The sequence below is a fragment of the Equus caballus genome, chromosome 9, assembly GCF_041296265.1.
Source record: "Equus caballus isolate H_3958 breed thoroughbred chromosome 9, TB-T2T, whole genome shotgun sequence".
NCBI classification, from domain to species: Eukaryota; Metazoa; Chordata; class Mammalia; order Perissodactyla; family Equidae; genus Equus; species Equus caballus.
The window spans coordinates 25175605-25190109 of record NC_091692.1 but is presented as its reverse complement, the minus strand read 5'-3'; the positions used below and the strand labels follow the sequence as shown (position 1 = coordinate 25190109).

General features: G+C 40.1%; 1 protein-coding gene across 4 annotated transcripts in view; it reads right to left on the bottom strand.

Annotated features, from left to right (window-relative positions):
- TOX (thymocyte selection associated high mobility group box) overlaps positions 1–14505 on the bottom strand; it is a 291760-nt gene that overhangs the window by 141880 nt on the left and 135375 nt on the right. The window contains exon 1 of one of the 4 annotated variants that reach the window (XM_005613105.4): positions 1329–1692. The exons of the other annotated variants lie outside the window; for them this stretch is intronic. Coding sequence (XP_005613162.1) covers positions 1329–1346 — 18 coding nt within the window. The 5' untranslated portion in view covers positions 1347–1692. Of the gene's footprint in view, positions 1–1328; positions 1693–14505 lie in introns of those variants that run through there. 4 annotated transcript variants of the gene reach the window in all.

Below are 14505 nucleotides of genomic sequence, written 5' to 3'. Positions count from 1 at the left end.
CCATCTTTTCTTTGATGCTTCTGTTGTCATCCTTCCTGACCCTGGATGTCAGTGATCTGGGGTAATTAGTGCTCTAGTAATTACAGCAAGCAAGCAAGAAATGAATGGTTTCCTTTCATCTGCAATCTGTTTTAAAACAAAATGGCTCATTTTGCGTCCCATGTACACACTGCAGTTCGGTTGTAATAAGTATCAAATGAATGGCACGGTTTCTGAAAGAAAAGGATAATGGAAAATATACGAAGGCACAGCTCAATGCATTCTGAGTTTAGCTCTAAAAGGTGAAAAAGTGCAGCATTTTCATAATAGACTAAAACTGGCTTCATCACAATAGCCTTATGATTAAAATTTTTAACTTTATAATAATATTTGAAAAGAGCAAGTACCCGTACAACCGGGGCTAAGAATGATAATAACAATGAATAACAATAAAAAGATATGGGCTCAACGATTAAATTTTCCTCTCTGACATTTTTTGAAGACACAGAACTAATGTATTCCAAACGCATAGAAACTCATACGCAAGTTTACAAGCGAAGAACAAAACGGGACGAGGAAATTCACTGGGCAGTGCGACTGCAGGCCTATCAAATCGTTCAAGCAACAACAACAACAACATACTTTTCACCATTTGGGTTTTTGAAAGCAATAATCACTCCATTCAGACTTAAGCCTCAGCTATGTTTATCACTTGATAAATGAGCAAAGCATTCCTTTTTTAGTTAGAGGAAGAATTTTCCCAAGGGAATAATCAAATGGACTAATACAGCCAGCTTCAAAGAGCTGAGTCTGAATATACTTCCATTGGCAGACTAATTTCAGACATGGGAACTTGAAGATCTGAAAATTACTTCTCAAGACAGAACAGTGGTATTGATGGAGGTGCAAATACATGGTAATTATGGACATGCTTTATATACCCAGAAAAAAGAAAAAAATTGTGTCACAGACATCGCATTCCACCACCTCTGAGCTGCCAGCATAAGAGGGTTGAACAACGCTAGGCACACCCTGAAGCATCTGGCTGTAGCCAGCAGCAGTGGGTGCCCTGGCTGTTCACGTTTACGTGAGCTGCACAAGTAAAGACCTCCCTAAGGACCTTAAAGCACTCATGAGGTTAAGTTCAAAGACCCAGAGGATTTCCTCACCCAGCCCCTGCGGATATATTTCATGTTATGTGAACAACCTTATCTAAAGAGATAAGGAAATCACTTGCTGAAGGCTCTGGTTGTTAGGACAAATCAGAAACAGCACACTTAGAAAAGTCTAGCTGGACATCTGGGTTGCTTTGTCATCTGGCTCAGCAGCCCTGAGTCCAAGCGACTTACCCAAGCTTGCTTTTCCATCAGGCAGGTGAACGCCTTCAACCCAAAGATAGTCCAGCCCCAATCAACCCGCCCGACGACTCAAAAGCTGACAGAGAGCATCAGTTAGCATTTCTCCACCCCCACTCACTGTTGGTTTGTTTGCAAATGTTTTTAATGTTAAGATGCCAAAGAACCATTTAAAATATGGACAGTTTCTCTGACTATAACAAACCGAACTGAACAGAAGTAGCGAAGTGAATCAGATTCTCCTCTGCCTATGCATATTCTATAAATGTGTTACTTTCTATTTCATCTTCTCTAACTCATTTTCTAAATCTTGTGTCATTCTCAAGCCAACTAACGCTTTGAAGTTTTGGTTTTAGTCGATCCAAACTGTATGCTAACTGAGTATATTCAATGTTACTGCTCTTGATAAGGACTCTTTCCTCCGCAAGCACCAACGCTTAAGTAATATTGCGCCAAGGCTGAAATAGCATTTTACAATAAGAGCTATGTGGCTGTAAAGCTAACTATTTTATTGAGTACATTCTATGTCCCCATTGCCTACCAGTATCTTTACATGTATTAACTGATATGTATCGACTGATTTAATCTTCACAACAACCAAGAGTTGGGTATTATTATTACCTACATCTTACAAATGAAGATGAAAGGGCACAGACCACTAAAACTTGATGCTGAAGGTTACACAGCTCTTAAGAGGTGGGGCTGGAATTCAAAGCCCGGTTTTCTGGCCCATGCACTTAACCACTAGAAGATATAAATATATTCTGAATCATATGATGAGTTAACTATCGATTCTGAAAATACTGTTAATAATTATCAAAGCAGATTGTTGGTAATATCTCAGTGACGTTGAGATCTTATCTAGAATTTCGGTGGTATTGTGACACTTTCAGAAAAAACAAGAGTCATGGTGAGCTGTCAAGTTAGTAATCAAGCTGACGGAATATTCCTTGATGTTTTCGAATTAAGCTTTAAAAGAGTGAGAGGTGGTGTGATGGTTGATTTTATGTTGTCAACTTGACTGGGCCACAGGATGCCCAGGTATTTGGTCAAATATTATTCTGAGTGTGTCTATAAGAGTATTTTTTGATAAAATTAACATTTGAATTGGCAGACCAAGTAAAGCAGATTACTTCTTCCCCTTTTTTTGGGTGGGCCTCATCCAATCAGTTGAAGACTTTAATAGAACAGAAAGCTGACACTCCTGAGAGTAAGAGGGAACAACTCCTGCCTGACTGTTTGATCTGGAACATCAGTCTTTTCCTGCCTTCAGACTCAAACTGAAACATCAGCTCTTCTTGGGCATCAAGCCTGCCAGCTTTTGGACTGGAACTATCCCATTGGCTCTCCTGGGTTGCCAGCTTCCCAATTACAAATCTTGGGACTTCTCAGCCTCCAGAATCATGTGAGACAATTCCTCATAATAAATCTCTTTTTATGTATGTATACGTCCTGTTGGTTCTGTTTCTCTGGTGAACTCTAAAACAGGTGGCTTCTTCTATTACTATCAAGATAATCACAACACTTCCAAAAGTTGATTTCTGGAGGAACTCAATGTAGAAACACACAAAGAGATGAAATCTATTTCATGCTATTGCTTGCTTTTAGGGAAGCAGAAGCCATGCTGACTTTACTGCGAGAGTCTCTGGCCTCACTGTGCCCACTCTCTGTGCCCAGAACATCCCACGGACATTCATACCTCTTTGTCCAGAATGGCTTCCTTCCCTTTTAGTTGTTGAAATGTTTCTTAGGCTCCTCAGGTCCCCTTAGTCAGGGCTGGGCTGTCTCCAGCCTCTGGGCTCCCCTGGCAGCCCTCTGGTTCCAGGCAGGGTTTGTTTCCAGGGGACTAACTCCACTGGGCTGTGAGCTACCAGAGGACACAGTGTACATGCTAGTTATCTTTAGTGCCTCCACAGCTTGGGGCCAGCACATAATAAGTCCTCTGGAAATGTCTAATTAGCAAAAATTAAATAATATTTGCTTCATTAAATAGATTACCTTCCTAGAGAAGGTGGTGACTTGAGAAGAGAAAGAAGATTCAGCTTTTAAAGAATGGTTTGAAGGCTTTTGAAAGGGGTCAACTCAAAGTCTTACAGCGCATCAAAATTTGTTACTATAGGAGCAGAAGCCCTCAAAAATAAAAATTAAAAAAAAAAAAATGGAGGCTAGCCCAGTGGCATATTGGTTTAGTTCACACACTCTGCTTTGGCAGCCCGGGGTTCACGGGTTCAGATCCCGGGTGCAGACCTAGGGTTCAGATCCCGGGTGCAGACCTACACATTGCTCATCAAGCCATGCTGTGGTGGCATCCCACGTACAAAATAGAGGGAGATTGGCACAGGTGGTAGCTCAGGGACAGTCCTCCTCAAGCAAAAAGAGGGAGATTGGCAACAGATGTTAACTCAGGGCCAATTTTACTCACCAAAAAAAATAAAAGAGTTAAAAAAAAAAACATTTAAGAAATGTACAGAAATAGCCAGGACACCACTACACAAATTCTGGATCCAGTTCTTCCTCAAGATTTTTATTTAATTAAAAAACATATAGATTGTCCAAGAATCAAAAGAGCAGGCTATAAATGAGTGTATGCCCTCTTTCTGAAGAATTTTGAGTTCCCAAATAAAAATACATATGTGTGTCAGAACAGGCCTAGTCATTCTCCTTGTAGTTGGAAAAACTCTTGGGCCCAGGGAGAAAAATAAGCCAAGATCCCAGTGGGCTCCCCGACTCCGCAAATATACTCATCAGGTTAATGTCATCACTGTATTTGTCATGGCTCCACCAACCACACCCTGTCCAGGAGCTGGTACCGGGGATCTCAAAAGATTTCGTGTTGATGCAACATTCTTAGACTGACTCCTGTGGCATGGGCGTATGTCCAGCCATCACTTAAAGCAGAATTACAGTGCAGAGACTCCTAGAATTTTGGTCTTGGAAAGGGCCCTGAAAGCATCCTATCTGAACCCCTCATGTTATGATTGAAGAAACAGACTGTTTTATATATTGAAGAAACGCACAGTCCATCTGAGAATAGAATCGAGGTCTGGATTTCCAGTAGAAGAGTTTTCCATGATGACCTACTGCTTTATATTCCATCGCCCATAAAAAGTAGAGGATCGGATTCTACAGCTACCGTCTTATACTCCATCTCTCATAATAAGTGAGAGATCAGACTCTGCGACTGTTTGTACACGGCTTGTTTGCACACCCTGCAGTCTTGAACACACAGAATTTGCATTATTACACTAATGATCTAACTTCACTTAATCTAGACCACATGTTAGGTGAACCTTACTAATAACTGTTGTGATAACACTGTTTTATTAAACATAACTAACACAGTGCTTAAGTTCCCGTGCTCTGCTTCAGCAGCCTGAGGTTCAATGGTTTGGATCCCAGGCATGGACCTACACGCTGTTTGTCAAGCCATACTGTGGCAGCATCCCACATGCAAAATAAAGGAAGACTGGCACAGATGGTAGCTCAGGGACAGTCTTTCTCAAGCAAAAAAAGGAAGATTGGCACAGAGGTTAGCTCAGGGCCAATCTTCCTCACCAAAAAACAAAACAAAATGAAAAAAACTAACACATTCCCTTACTCCTTACATTTATCACAGTTATTATTCTTAGAAGTCAATGGAACTTAGGCATTATAGCTTTTCAAAATATACCTAAGCACACGAGGACTTTTCATTCCTGTGTATTCTCAATTTAAAACCTGAAGCAAAGCTTGAAAGAAGAAATAGGCTGAGGTGTTTAAATCTAAATGTAAATGGCATCAAGTCAGGATTAGCCTTTCTGACCAAGTGCTTTCATACTCTTTATTGTGTTTCTATTTCAAAGCACCAGGGGATGCAATCCCATAAAAAGCCATTTATAATCTTCTACTACAGTTTTTTGAAATTGTTTTTAGAGGATATTAACCAAACCCATAATCCCAAAGAGCTTTTCAAACTAGGTAGTTATTATTTCTTCTATTTAAAAACTGAAAGCAGGCATCCAACATGGTTTGAACATGGTGAATGATGAGCAAAAATGGGCAACATTAGGCTACCAAAACCACTAAAACGAGGAAAATCAAAGACAGCATGAGAAGTATAAATCAACGATTGGCATTGGTACAGGAAATGGGATCTTTTCAGGGAAACCATTAGAAGAAAAGCAGAAAACTGCTGCTAGGGAAGTGGGGGGAACCTCATGGAATTCATGAAACAGTACCACATTGTACTGCCTAGAAAAGGGAAAACCTTACATTTCTGGGTGTTTTCTGAAGGAATATTTGATACTTGGACTTTTTTTTTGAGTTAAAAATGGAAATGTTTCCAACAGGGAGTTAATTTGACATTTCTTAGAAGATGCATTATAATAAGTCATTATAAGAGAGGGTAATATCCTCAAAATAGAACATCCATTTTTGCATTGCTTGGCTCAATATAGGACCACAAGTCATTTTTTTTTTACGTAATGGAAGAAACAACTTAAGTTCGGTCAATGAAGTCAAAGACTTCTGTTGTTTCATGTAGAGCAAAGCATTTTGAAAGCTACGAGCATCGTCAGAAGGGCAATGATGGGCACACGAACACAGCTCTCACGGCTGTTCATGCGCATGGTAACAAGTATCCAATAAAAACAGAGCAAGGAGAACGCCTGCACTGACCACCCACCCTTTCTTTCTCAAGGACAAAGGTCAGGAGACACTGGAGAGGGAATATGTGTTTATTTATCTGGCAGCTTCAAGGCTGAATGTGTTGATGCACAAGAGTCGAAGGTGGTCGGCCTCCAGGCCCAGCCAGGCTGAATGAAAGTGGTACTGAGCACAGCGGGCCACGAAAAGTGGCTCACACTGAAAGGAAAGGAGACCAGCTGAGCTTGGGCTATCAGCACCCCAGGAAAAGGAAGTGGAGTTCCTCTATTAGTGTTTGAACGGATGTGGTTACTACCTGGGAGCACACAGAGCTGAGCAGGGAAAGAGAAATCCCTCTTGGCTGGGCTCCTGTCACTTGAATGGAGTGGTAGACACTCTGGTGCAGATCTGAATGGCATGGAGAGGGAATATGATCTGGGCGTAGCCTGGCTGCTGGGAAGACCCGGCCACTGCGGGGGGAGGGGGGAGAGAGAGTACTATACCCCCAACTTAGAATCTGGACTCTGTTTTGGAAACGGATTTATATTCTTATTTTTATCCTAGGGATATATCTACTTGGGGAAGAATCGTATATCATGTTAACTTTGTTAACTTCGATCACTGAAATTTTCAATAATAAGGCTAGGCGTGTATTTTGAACTTAGACTCGTTAAGTACTGTCCTACACCGAGACTCAGTGGCACGAATCTCAGCACGTAACAGCAATTTCCCTCTGCTGCTACCGGTGTGGCTACAATGCAATGCTTGTTTGTTTAAACAAACACAGTAAACTTATGAACTCAAATGAACACTGTATTCTTTTAAGTAGTCACCTTAGGGGCTCCACACTTGAGATGAGGCCGTGATGCTTTGAATCAGTTTTATCCCTTGCAGGCACTTCCAATCACATTAACTATATTAAGGCATTTAATTTTTGTAACAATCTTGTAATTGGTGACTATTATGACTCTCATTTCACAGATGACAAAACTGAGACAAAAAGGAGTTAAAGAACTTGTCTGTGATGGATCCAAGCACATGTTCCCCAGGTCTGCTCAGCCTGCCTGACCCTCAGGCCTTGGCCACTGGCCTTTGCTTTCAGAAATGGCTGACACTATCCCATGGTCACGAAGCCCCCAAACCCCCAGACACACCGTTTCTGCTGCCACCACAGCTATAGTCTAAGATGCCCCAAGCCCGGCACCAACTTACATCAAGATGCTCCGCACCTGGGCTGGAGTCGAGGTGGTTCTGCCTTCCCCAGAGTCATGCTGAGGCAACACATCCTGAGAGTGCACAGGAAATACGGCCCAACGGAGAGGCCCAGCCCACAGCGTGCCCTGTGTCTTCTTTAGAGAACTCCCGCATGGCCACCAACCAGCTATGATTTCTTGGAACTATGGCAGCTTGGAAGATGCTATTCCTGCCTCCCTGTCTCGCTTCCTTTCTCCCTCACTCTTGTTTCCCTGGGCTTGCACTCCCAGTGTTAACATGTGAGCTTGCACTGCAGGCTCTGCTTTCTGGGGAACTTGGACTAAGACAGTGCCCAATAGCACACAGGTAATAAGGGACAGTGCTCTTAACCTCAATGCTACACTAATCTCGTCCCATCCTTGTTCTGCTTTCATTATATTATTTTTAAGAATCATTAATTTCATTTTAAATTCCTGTGCAAAGACAGAAACCAGCTCATGAAATAGTAATAAGCAGAACTAAGATTTTCCTTTATAAGGAAAACATCACTCTATTTGAAAGAAAAAAATGCAAGTTTCTAGAAACCTTCATTAATCCCAAACTTCCAACACAAAGCAATCTACTTTATGCATTATTTTATTTTGCATTATTTAAGAAAGAAAAGAACGTGTGGATAAAAGCTTAGCTATCACTCCAAATCCATGCTGGTGAAGTTAATAGAAGTAAGTTTAACCGAATCAAAACATGCATGACCTATGCCTCTGGTTTTTACTAAAAAGCCTCCACAAGGTGTCTCATATTGGAAAATGAAGAGCAATGATTTCTGACTCCACATAGGAGCCTTGTTTTGGAAATGAATTCCCAAGTAATTTCTGAATTTCTATAAAGTGTAAAGCTGTAAAACTGTAGTGTATAGTTGAAACTCAGTGTAGTTTCAAAGGATTGGTTCAGAACGTTCCTCGGACTTGCCATGTTTTAGACAAATTTTTCTGAATCCATCTAGTTAGGGAACAATTTGAGAAGTACATTCAGATTTGCTGGCAATCCGTACCTAAGCTCAGTTATTTCCACATCATGTCAGCTCTCACCTCATTTACCACAGTACCTAAATCCTGCATAGATGTGCAATGAAAAGTATGAAAGTCATTACTGGGTGGGGTGGGGGGTGGGGTTTGGCTCTTTTCTTGCTAGTTCTCCTTTTTAAGCACAGTGAACATTTTTCAGTGTATGACATATAGAGAAAAAGGTGAGACTATTTTCCTCCACATGTCTGGTCTGGAAGAGCATGCTCTGTTCTGGGAACCTCAAAACAAGAAAAATGGAAGAGACTAGCAGAAGTTCAGAGCATTGAAAAGGTTATGAGACTAGAATGACAGATGTAGAAAAAAGATTAACAGAGAAGTTATATTTAGACCGGTTAGGACCCAATTAAGTGGGACCAAAACTTCTTAAAAAGATCTGAGGACAAACAATTATTGAATGATTTTGAGATTAAAAGCGGTAATACCAAATAAAAATACAAATAGGAAGGTACAGAGTTATTAAGACAGAGATTCTCACTTCCCTATCATTATTACTCATAAAATAACATTGAGACTAAATATAACAATGATGTTACAGGAATAGACTTTTGGTAATTAAAATCTCCTAATGGTAGGACAGGTGTTGAAACATATTTGGTTTGTTCAGGGTGAAACTGACCAGTTGGAAATACGAGATGTTCAGGTCTACATCCACTCCATTTCCTTTCTGAGATCATATTTGACATTTACTTTTTTCAGGTTCCAGAGAGTTTCTGTTTTCTAACTGAAAACATAATGACATTTTAAAGAACTGGATTAAATACCAAGAAAAAAAAAATCCTTCAAGTCACTGAGTATGGGTTTGTCCATCGTGAAAGGAAGCTAAGCTCCGTTGGTGTCTATCTTTCATTTTAAGGAAATCAAGAAGTCGCTCCATCCATTTATTATATCAAAAGGAGTGTAATGTTTGAATTTTCTTTAACAGCTTCAAATACTGTACAGTTATATCTATTTTTGCCTAGTCTCCTTTGATATTTAACCATGATTTCATGGGACTTTCCCTGCTGACTTATCCATATTTTTGACAATTATCACATAATTTCCCTTGCTTCACCTTAAGGTTTCATGCGTAAGATGTTCCCTTCCCAAGGCACATTCATTACACATATTTATAGAGTTTCAATTCCAAAGTTGCTTTTTATTGTCTTCTTGTCTATAATGGTTCTAACAACTCCCACAGATCATTCTCCCACTCCCATTTGACATTCTTTTTTTTGGTAGCATTCTCCTAAATACTTCATCCTCCCTTTTTACAACATCCTTTTTATAATATGATATGTTGCCAGAAACATGTCGGAGCCGAAACTGGAAGTCTTGTTCTGGAAACAGCGTGTCTGCTTCCAGTCAAAGCCTTATTTATACCGCATGGTGAGGAGTGATTGGTTTCCTTTGTTTAACTTTCTGGAATGGCACCATATGATGCTCTTTTGCCGAAAAATGGAGAGAAGAAAATATTACCACATGATACTATCAGGAGTGAACCATTGAGCATGGTCTTGCTGGTACATTAAAATTCAATGGTAATCGACACCTTCCCCGATAAAAATGTGGTAATCATTCATTTATTCACTCAACAAATGATCGTTTTACACCTACTGTGTGCCAAGCCCCTTTCTCAGTGATAGCAGTTTGCATTATTTTATGCTTATTGTGTGCCAGATGAACACATGCATTCACTCATTTAGTCCTTATCGCAACCCTGCGAGGCAAGCAGTATTCTTGTCCTTTTACCAATAAGGAAACTGAGCCTTAAAGAACTAAGTCATTTGGAAGGGGCAGAGGAGAACCTAAATTCCAGGTCTTTCTGATGGCAGAAAATTACCTTATAGGAGAAGACCTGCTAAAGGGAAACAAGACCCTTGGAAAATAGGAGGATCAATCAACAAGCAAGTTTTAGGTATCCCAAAGTGACTGCAGAATTAACAAACATCATAACAAATTCAATGACTACCAGGACAGCGGACTTCATTCGATTATTCTAGTGACAACGCCCACTTAACGACAATGGGTATTTCCTGTAATTCCATACCATATTCCATAGTCAACTCTGTCTGGACCAGAGCAGCCAGCAGAGGCAGAAGGTATGTTAGGAAGACCGTAGAGTCCAGTGATCCCGGGTGGGGTTTGAGCCCTATCTCTGCCACGAAGTAGCTGCGAACTTGGGAAGATAAGGCCTCTGTGAGCCTCAGTGACTCTGCCACAGGATTGGCATGAGGACCAGAGCTGCTTGGGGAAGCACCAGCACAATGCACAGGTCTCACAGTTACTCAAAGGACGTCCATTACCTTTCTGTTTGCTGCTTGATGATCTGGACTAGCAGTGTGAGTACGCTAAACTAGCCTTGCTTCACCTCCTCCACTGCTTAAAATCCTTCAACACTCCCCAAGGTTTGCAAGGTTATTCCCACCTCCTTAGTTTAGAGCACAAGGGCCTTCATGATATGAAGAGCTGTACCACTTGTTTATGACTGGTGTCCACTCCAAATGGCCAGTGCCAGTGCCACAACAAGGGTTAAATATTTTTAACATCACTCCCGTCTGTGGTTCATGTCACTTTATATTTCATCCTTGCCTGATGATTTACATGTGGCCCACAAATCCCTGCCTCTGTTCCTTCCCATCATCTCCTCAGCTTGGAACACCTTTCCACCTCCTGCTCGCTGTTATTTGCCTGTCTATTTCCTAGTTACAACACGATCATAGATCAACCAGCCTGGAATACTTCAGAGAGTGAAAGGAGGTACTATTACTAATTATGATTGAACAACAGGCATAAATTTGGACGCTCCTAGACAAGGAGGTAAGCCTTCCCTGACATCACTGATGATTTAGGGGCCCTTCTCTGTGCCTCCCTGGGTTCTCCACAGCATCTGTTGCTTATTAGAGCCTAGATCTCATTGTACCACCATTCTCTCCATCTCTCCTACATTGGACTATGAATGCTTTGAGGGCACAGACTTTCTTATTTATTTTTCTATCTCCAGCACTTAGCATATGCCAAGCACATAGTATTTACTAAATAACATTAAATGAATGATCAAATAAATTCAGTGCAATATTGTGAGAACTAAAAGCATTTCAGATAGCTCATCATTCTGTTATTCTGCAGTAACATTTATTCCATGTGCTTTCATTTCCAAATCAATTTCCATCCATGAAAATAACTGACCCTCAAGGGGCAGTGGACAAAAGCTTCTGTAAACCAGATCACACTCTGGTTTTCCATTTCTTCCTGTTCTACAGGGACTGAATTTTCTTCAGTCACTCTAGCTTGAATAATTTGAAAAGAAGTTCATTTTATGAGAGCTTAGATAATAGCTAAAAGCTTCATGGTACCACACAGGCAAGTCCAGTTCAGGAAGCAGATTGTGCCCATGCTGCTCCAGATCAAGCTGGTTTATTTTTTCACGCTGACGTCAAGCTGCTGGTGAACATTTTGCTCTCTGAATCATCTCCAAATCTATACCGGCATGCTAATAAAAAGCCGAATGGATTGGCACACAGAGCGTGATTCATGCCCCCCTTTTCCCCGTGTGGTTTGTAGGAATCAGGGCCCCTTACTCCCTTGTAGGTATGGCAGAACAGGACAGAATTTAGGAGAGATTCCATCATGGAATCTTTGAAATAAGGAGACCCAGATAGGAGTCCCAGTTCTGACGCTTCCTAGCAGACTAGTCTTGCGAACGAGGGTAAGAATTACACTTTCTTCATGCAATTATTTCAGATTCAAATGAGACATGCAAAAGCACTTGTAAATTGTAAAGTTCTAAACATATAAACGCTGTGCTACATTCTGGAAACTATGGTACTTCCCCCTCATGGCAAGATTATTTGACTGTTTCCATGATTAGTTGGAAAGATTGATAGGCAGAAAGTAGTGTAGAATTAGGCTCAATATGTTGTAAATTAGCCTATGAAAAGGTGTTTAATATGGGAAATGTGTAGACATTATTTTTTAATCACTACATACGTAAGGGCACAGCCCTACCTTAAATATTAGAGAAGAGAAAAGCAATGCAGTGGACAAAAGAAAATAGTAGTGTAATCACTAAATACAGGAAAACTTTATAAAGGATCGTGTGCATATGTATGTGCATGTAAATATGTGTGCACATGTTCTTTACATATGTACATATTGATTTACTACATGTGCGTACAAAATATTTTTCTCCTGAAATGTTTTTAATTTGGCTTTTATTTAAGTTATTTTAGATTACATAGGGAGGCAGCTGACCAGCCCTGGTGGTCTCGTGGTTAAGATGTGGCGCTCTCACCGCCCTAGCCCAGGTTCCTTAACCAGTTGGGGAACCACACCACCTGTCTGTCAGTTGTCATCCTGTGGTGGGGGTGTGTTGCTGTGATGCCAAAAGCTATGCCACCAGTATTTCAAATACCAGGAAGGTCACCCATGGTGGACAGGTTTCAGCAGAGCTTCCAGACTAGACAGACCAGGAAGAAGGACCTGGCCACCCACTTCTGAGAAAAACCGGTGATGAAAACTCTAATGAATAGCAACGGAGGCTTGTCTGATACAGCACTGGAAGGTGAGAGGATGGTGCAAAAAGACCGGGCAGGGTTCCGCTCTGTGTACACAGGGGCTCTAGGAGTTGGAATCAACACCATGGTTCTGACAACAAAGGGGAGCGGCTCTTATGGAATAATATTAAAAATGCCACACAAAACTGCAGGAGAAGTTGTCTGAAAATGCAAAGCACTATTGAACCCTTCTCTTAATTCATGGAGAAAATATTCCCAGTTATAGGCAACAACATCATATCACATTCACTATACTTGCTTCAGGCAAAGTTACTGTCATAAATATTTACTGTCATAAAATGCAGATTTCAGAGAGTTTGGGCATGAAAAATGCAATGTTATACTTAATTGTATAGTAGGATGATATACATCTCCTATAGCATTTTATTTCTCTTAGCCTATTAGCTTTATGCATTAAATTATCCATAAGATAACAATCGCTCATTGTTTTTTATGGAACTATATAACAATTTTTATTCTAGTTCAACAATTGCATAATCTAGTTAGATACTTAAGCTATTTCAGTAATCAGTTAATGTTCCTTATAATGTTCACATCAAAGAAATTACGTAATCTCTACACTCTGTAACCTATTATTTCATCTTCTGTAAGAAACATTACATTATTAATATCTTTTGCACATTTCATATTTTCTATGAAAAATTCTGGCATAACATATTTTTATAACCATTAAGTAAATTAATATTAATGTCAGTTTAAGCGGTTTTAGGATTTTTTTGTTTGAAATGCCTTCCGAATAGCTCTGAGCAGAATGTACATATTTTAAATATATCTAATGAGTCTTGTCTCCAAGAAATCCTTCAATGTTACTTGAGACATTAAACTTGAAACAAATAATTTAAATATATATTGAAGTAAGAATAGGATGGAAACTAAACATTAGAGTAAGATCAAATTATCCAAGATGGATTTTTATTTTAAAAGCAGAATGATGTTGCCTTTTCTTCAGAGTTAATATGACTTTCCTCAAAAAGTTTTATTATAGTGCCTATTACCCATTCTACATAATTTAGGCAAAAAAACCTCTTTGTTCACATGACAGGAAAACATCCTACATCTAATATTTAAAATCTATATTTTACAAGACCCCCAGCGCATCCCATTTTCAGACAACAAAACTGCATTTGTAATAATGCATTTGCATTAGTGGTTCCAAAAGCTATTTGTAGTTTCTCAAAACATGTACATTCTAACCGTTATGTAGATTGTAAACTGTACTTTTTTAAAACAGTGGATTTTCACACTGGCAGATCGTTGAAAAGGAAAGGCCCTGTGGATATGGGTTTTCAGGAAAGTCTATGAGGCTTCTTGTATCTGCATTTTCTCCATTAGCAGTTCTTGAACACTGTTTTCAGTGAAAAACCCTTTAAGGTGTGAAGCTGACCGAATGAAGGGTTTCTGTAATGCCAACCACATCAACCATACAGTTTAAGCCATTTCATTATTTAGAAGGTTACTAGAACTTCCTTGGATCTTTCTGGATTCAAAGTTTTGTTTGATTTAGTTTCTTCAGTTGCTTGGTCCTAGCTTTGATCATTCCATTTAATAATATCATGACTGGTATTACAATGCAACCACATCTTCTAGGGAAGTGGTTCTCAACTGGGGGTGATTCTCCCCCCACAACGATTGTTAGGACTGAGGAGTGCTACTGGCATCTAGTGGGTAGAGGCCAGAGATGCCTCTGTACAGCCTCAGCCCCTAAAGAAAAGAATT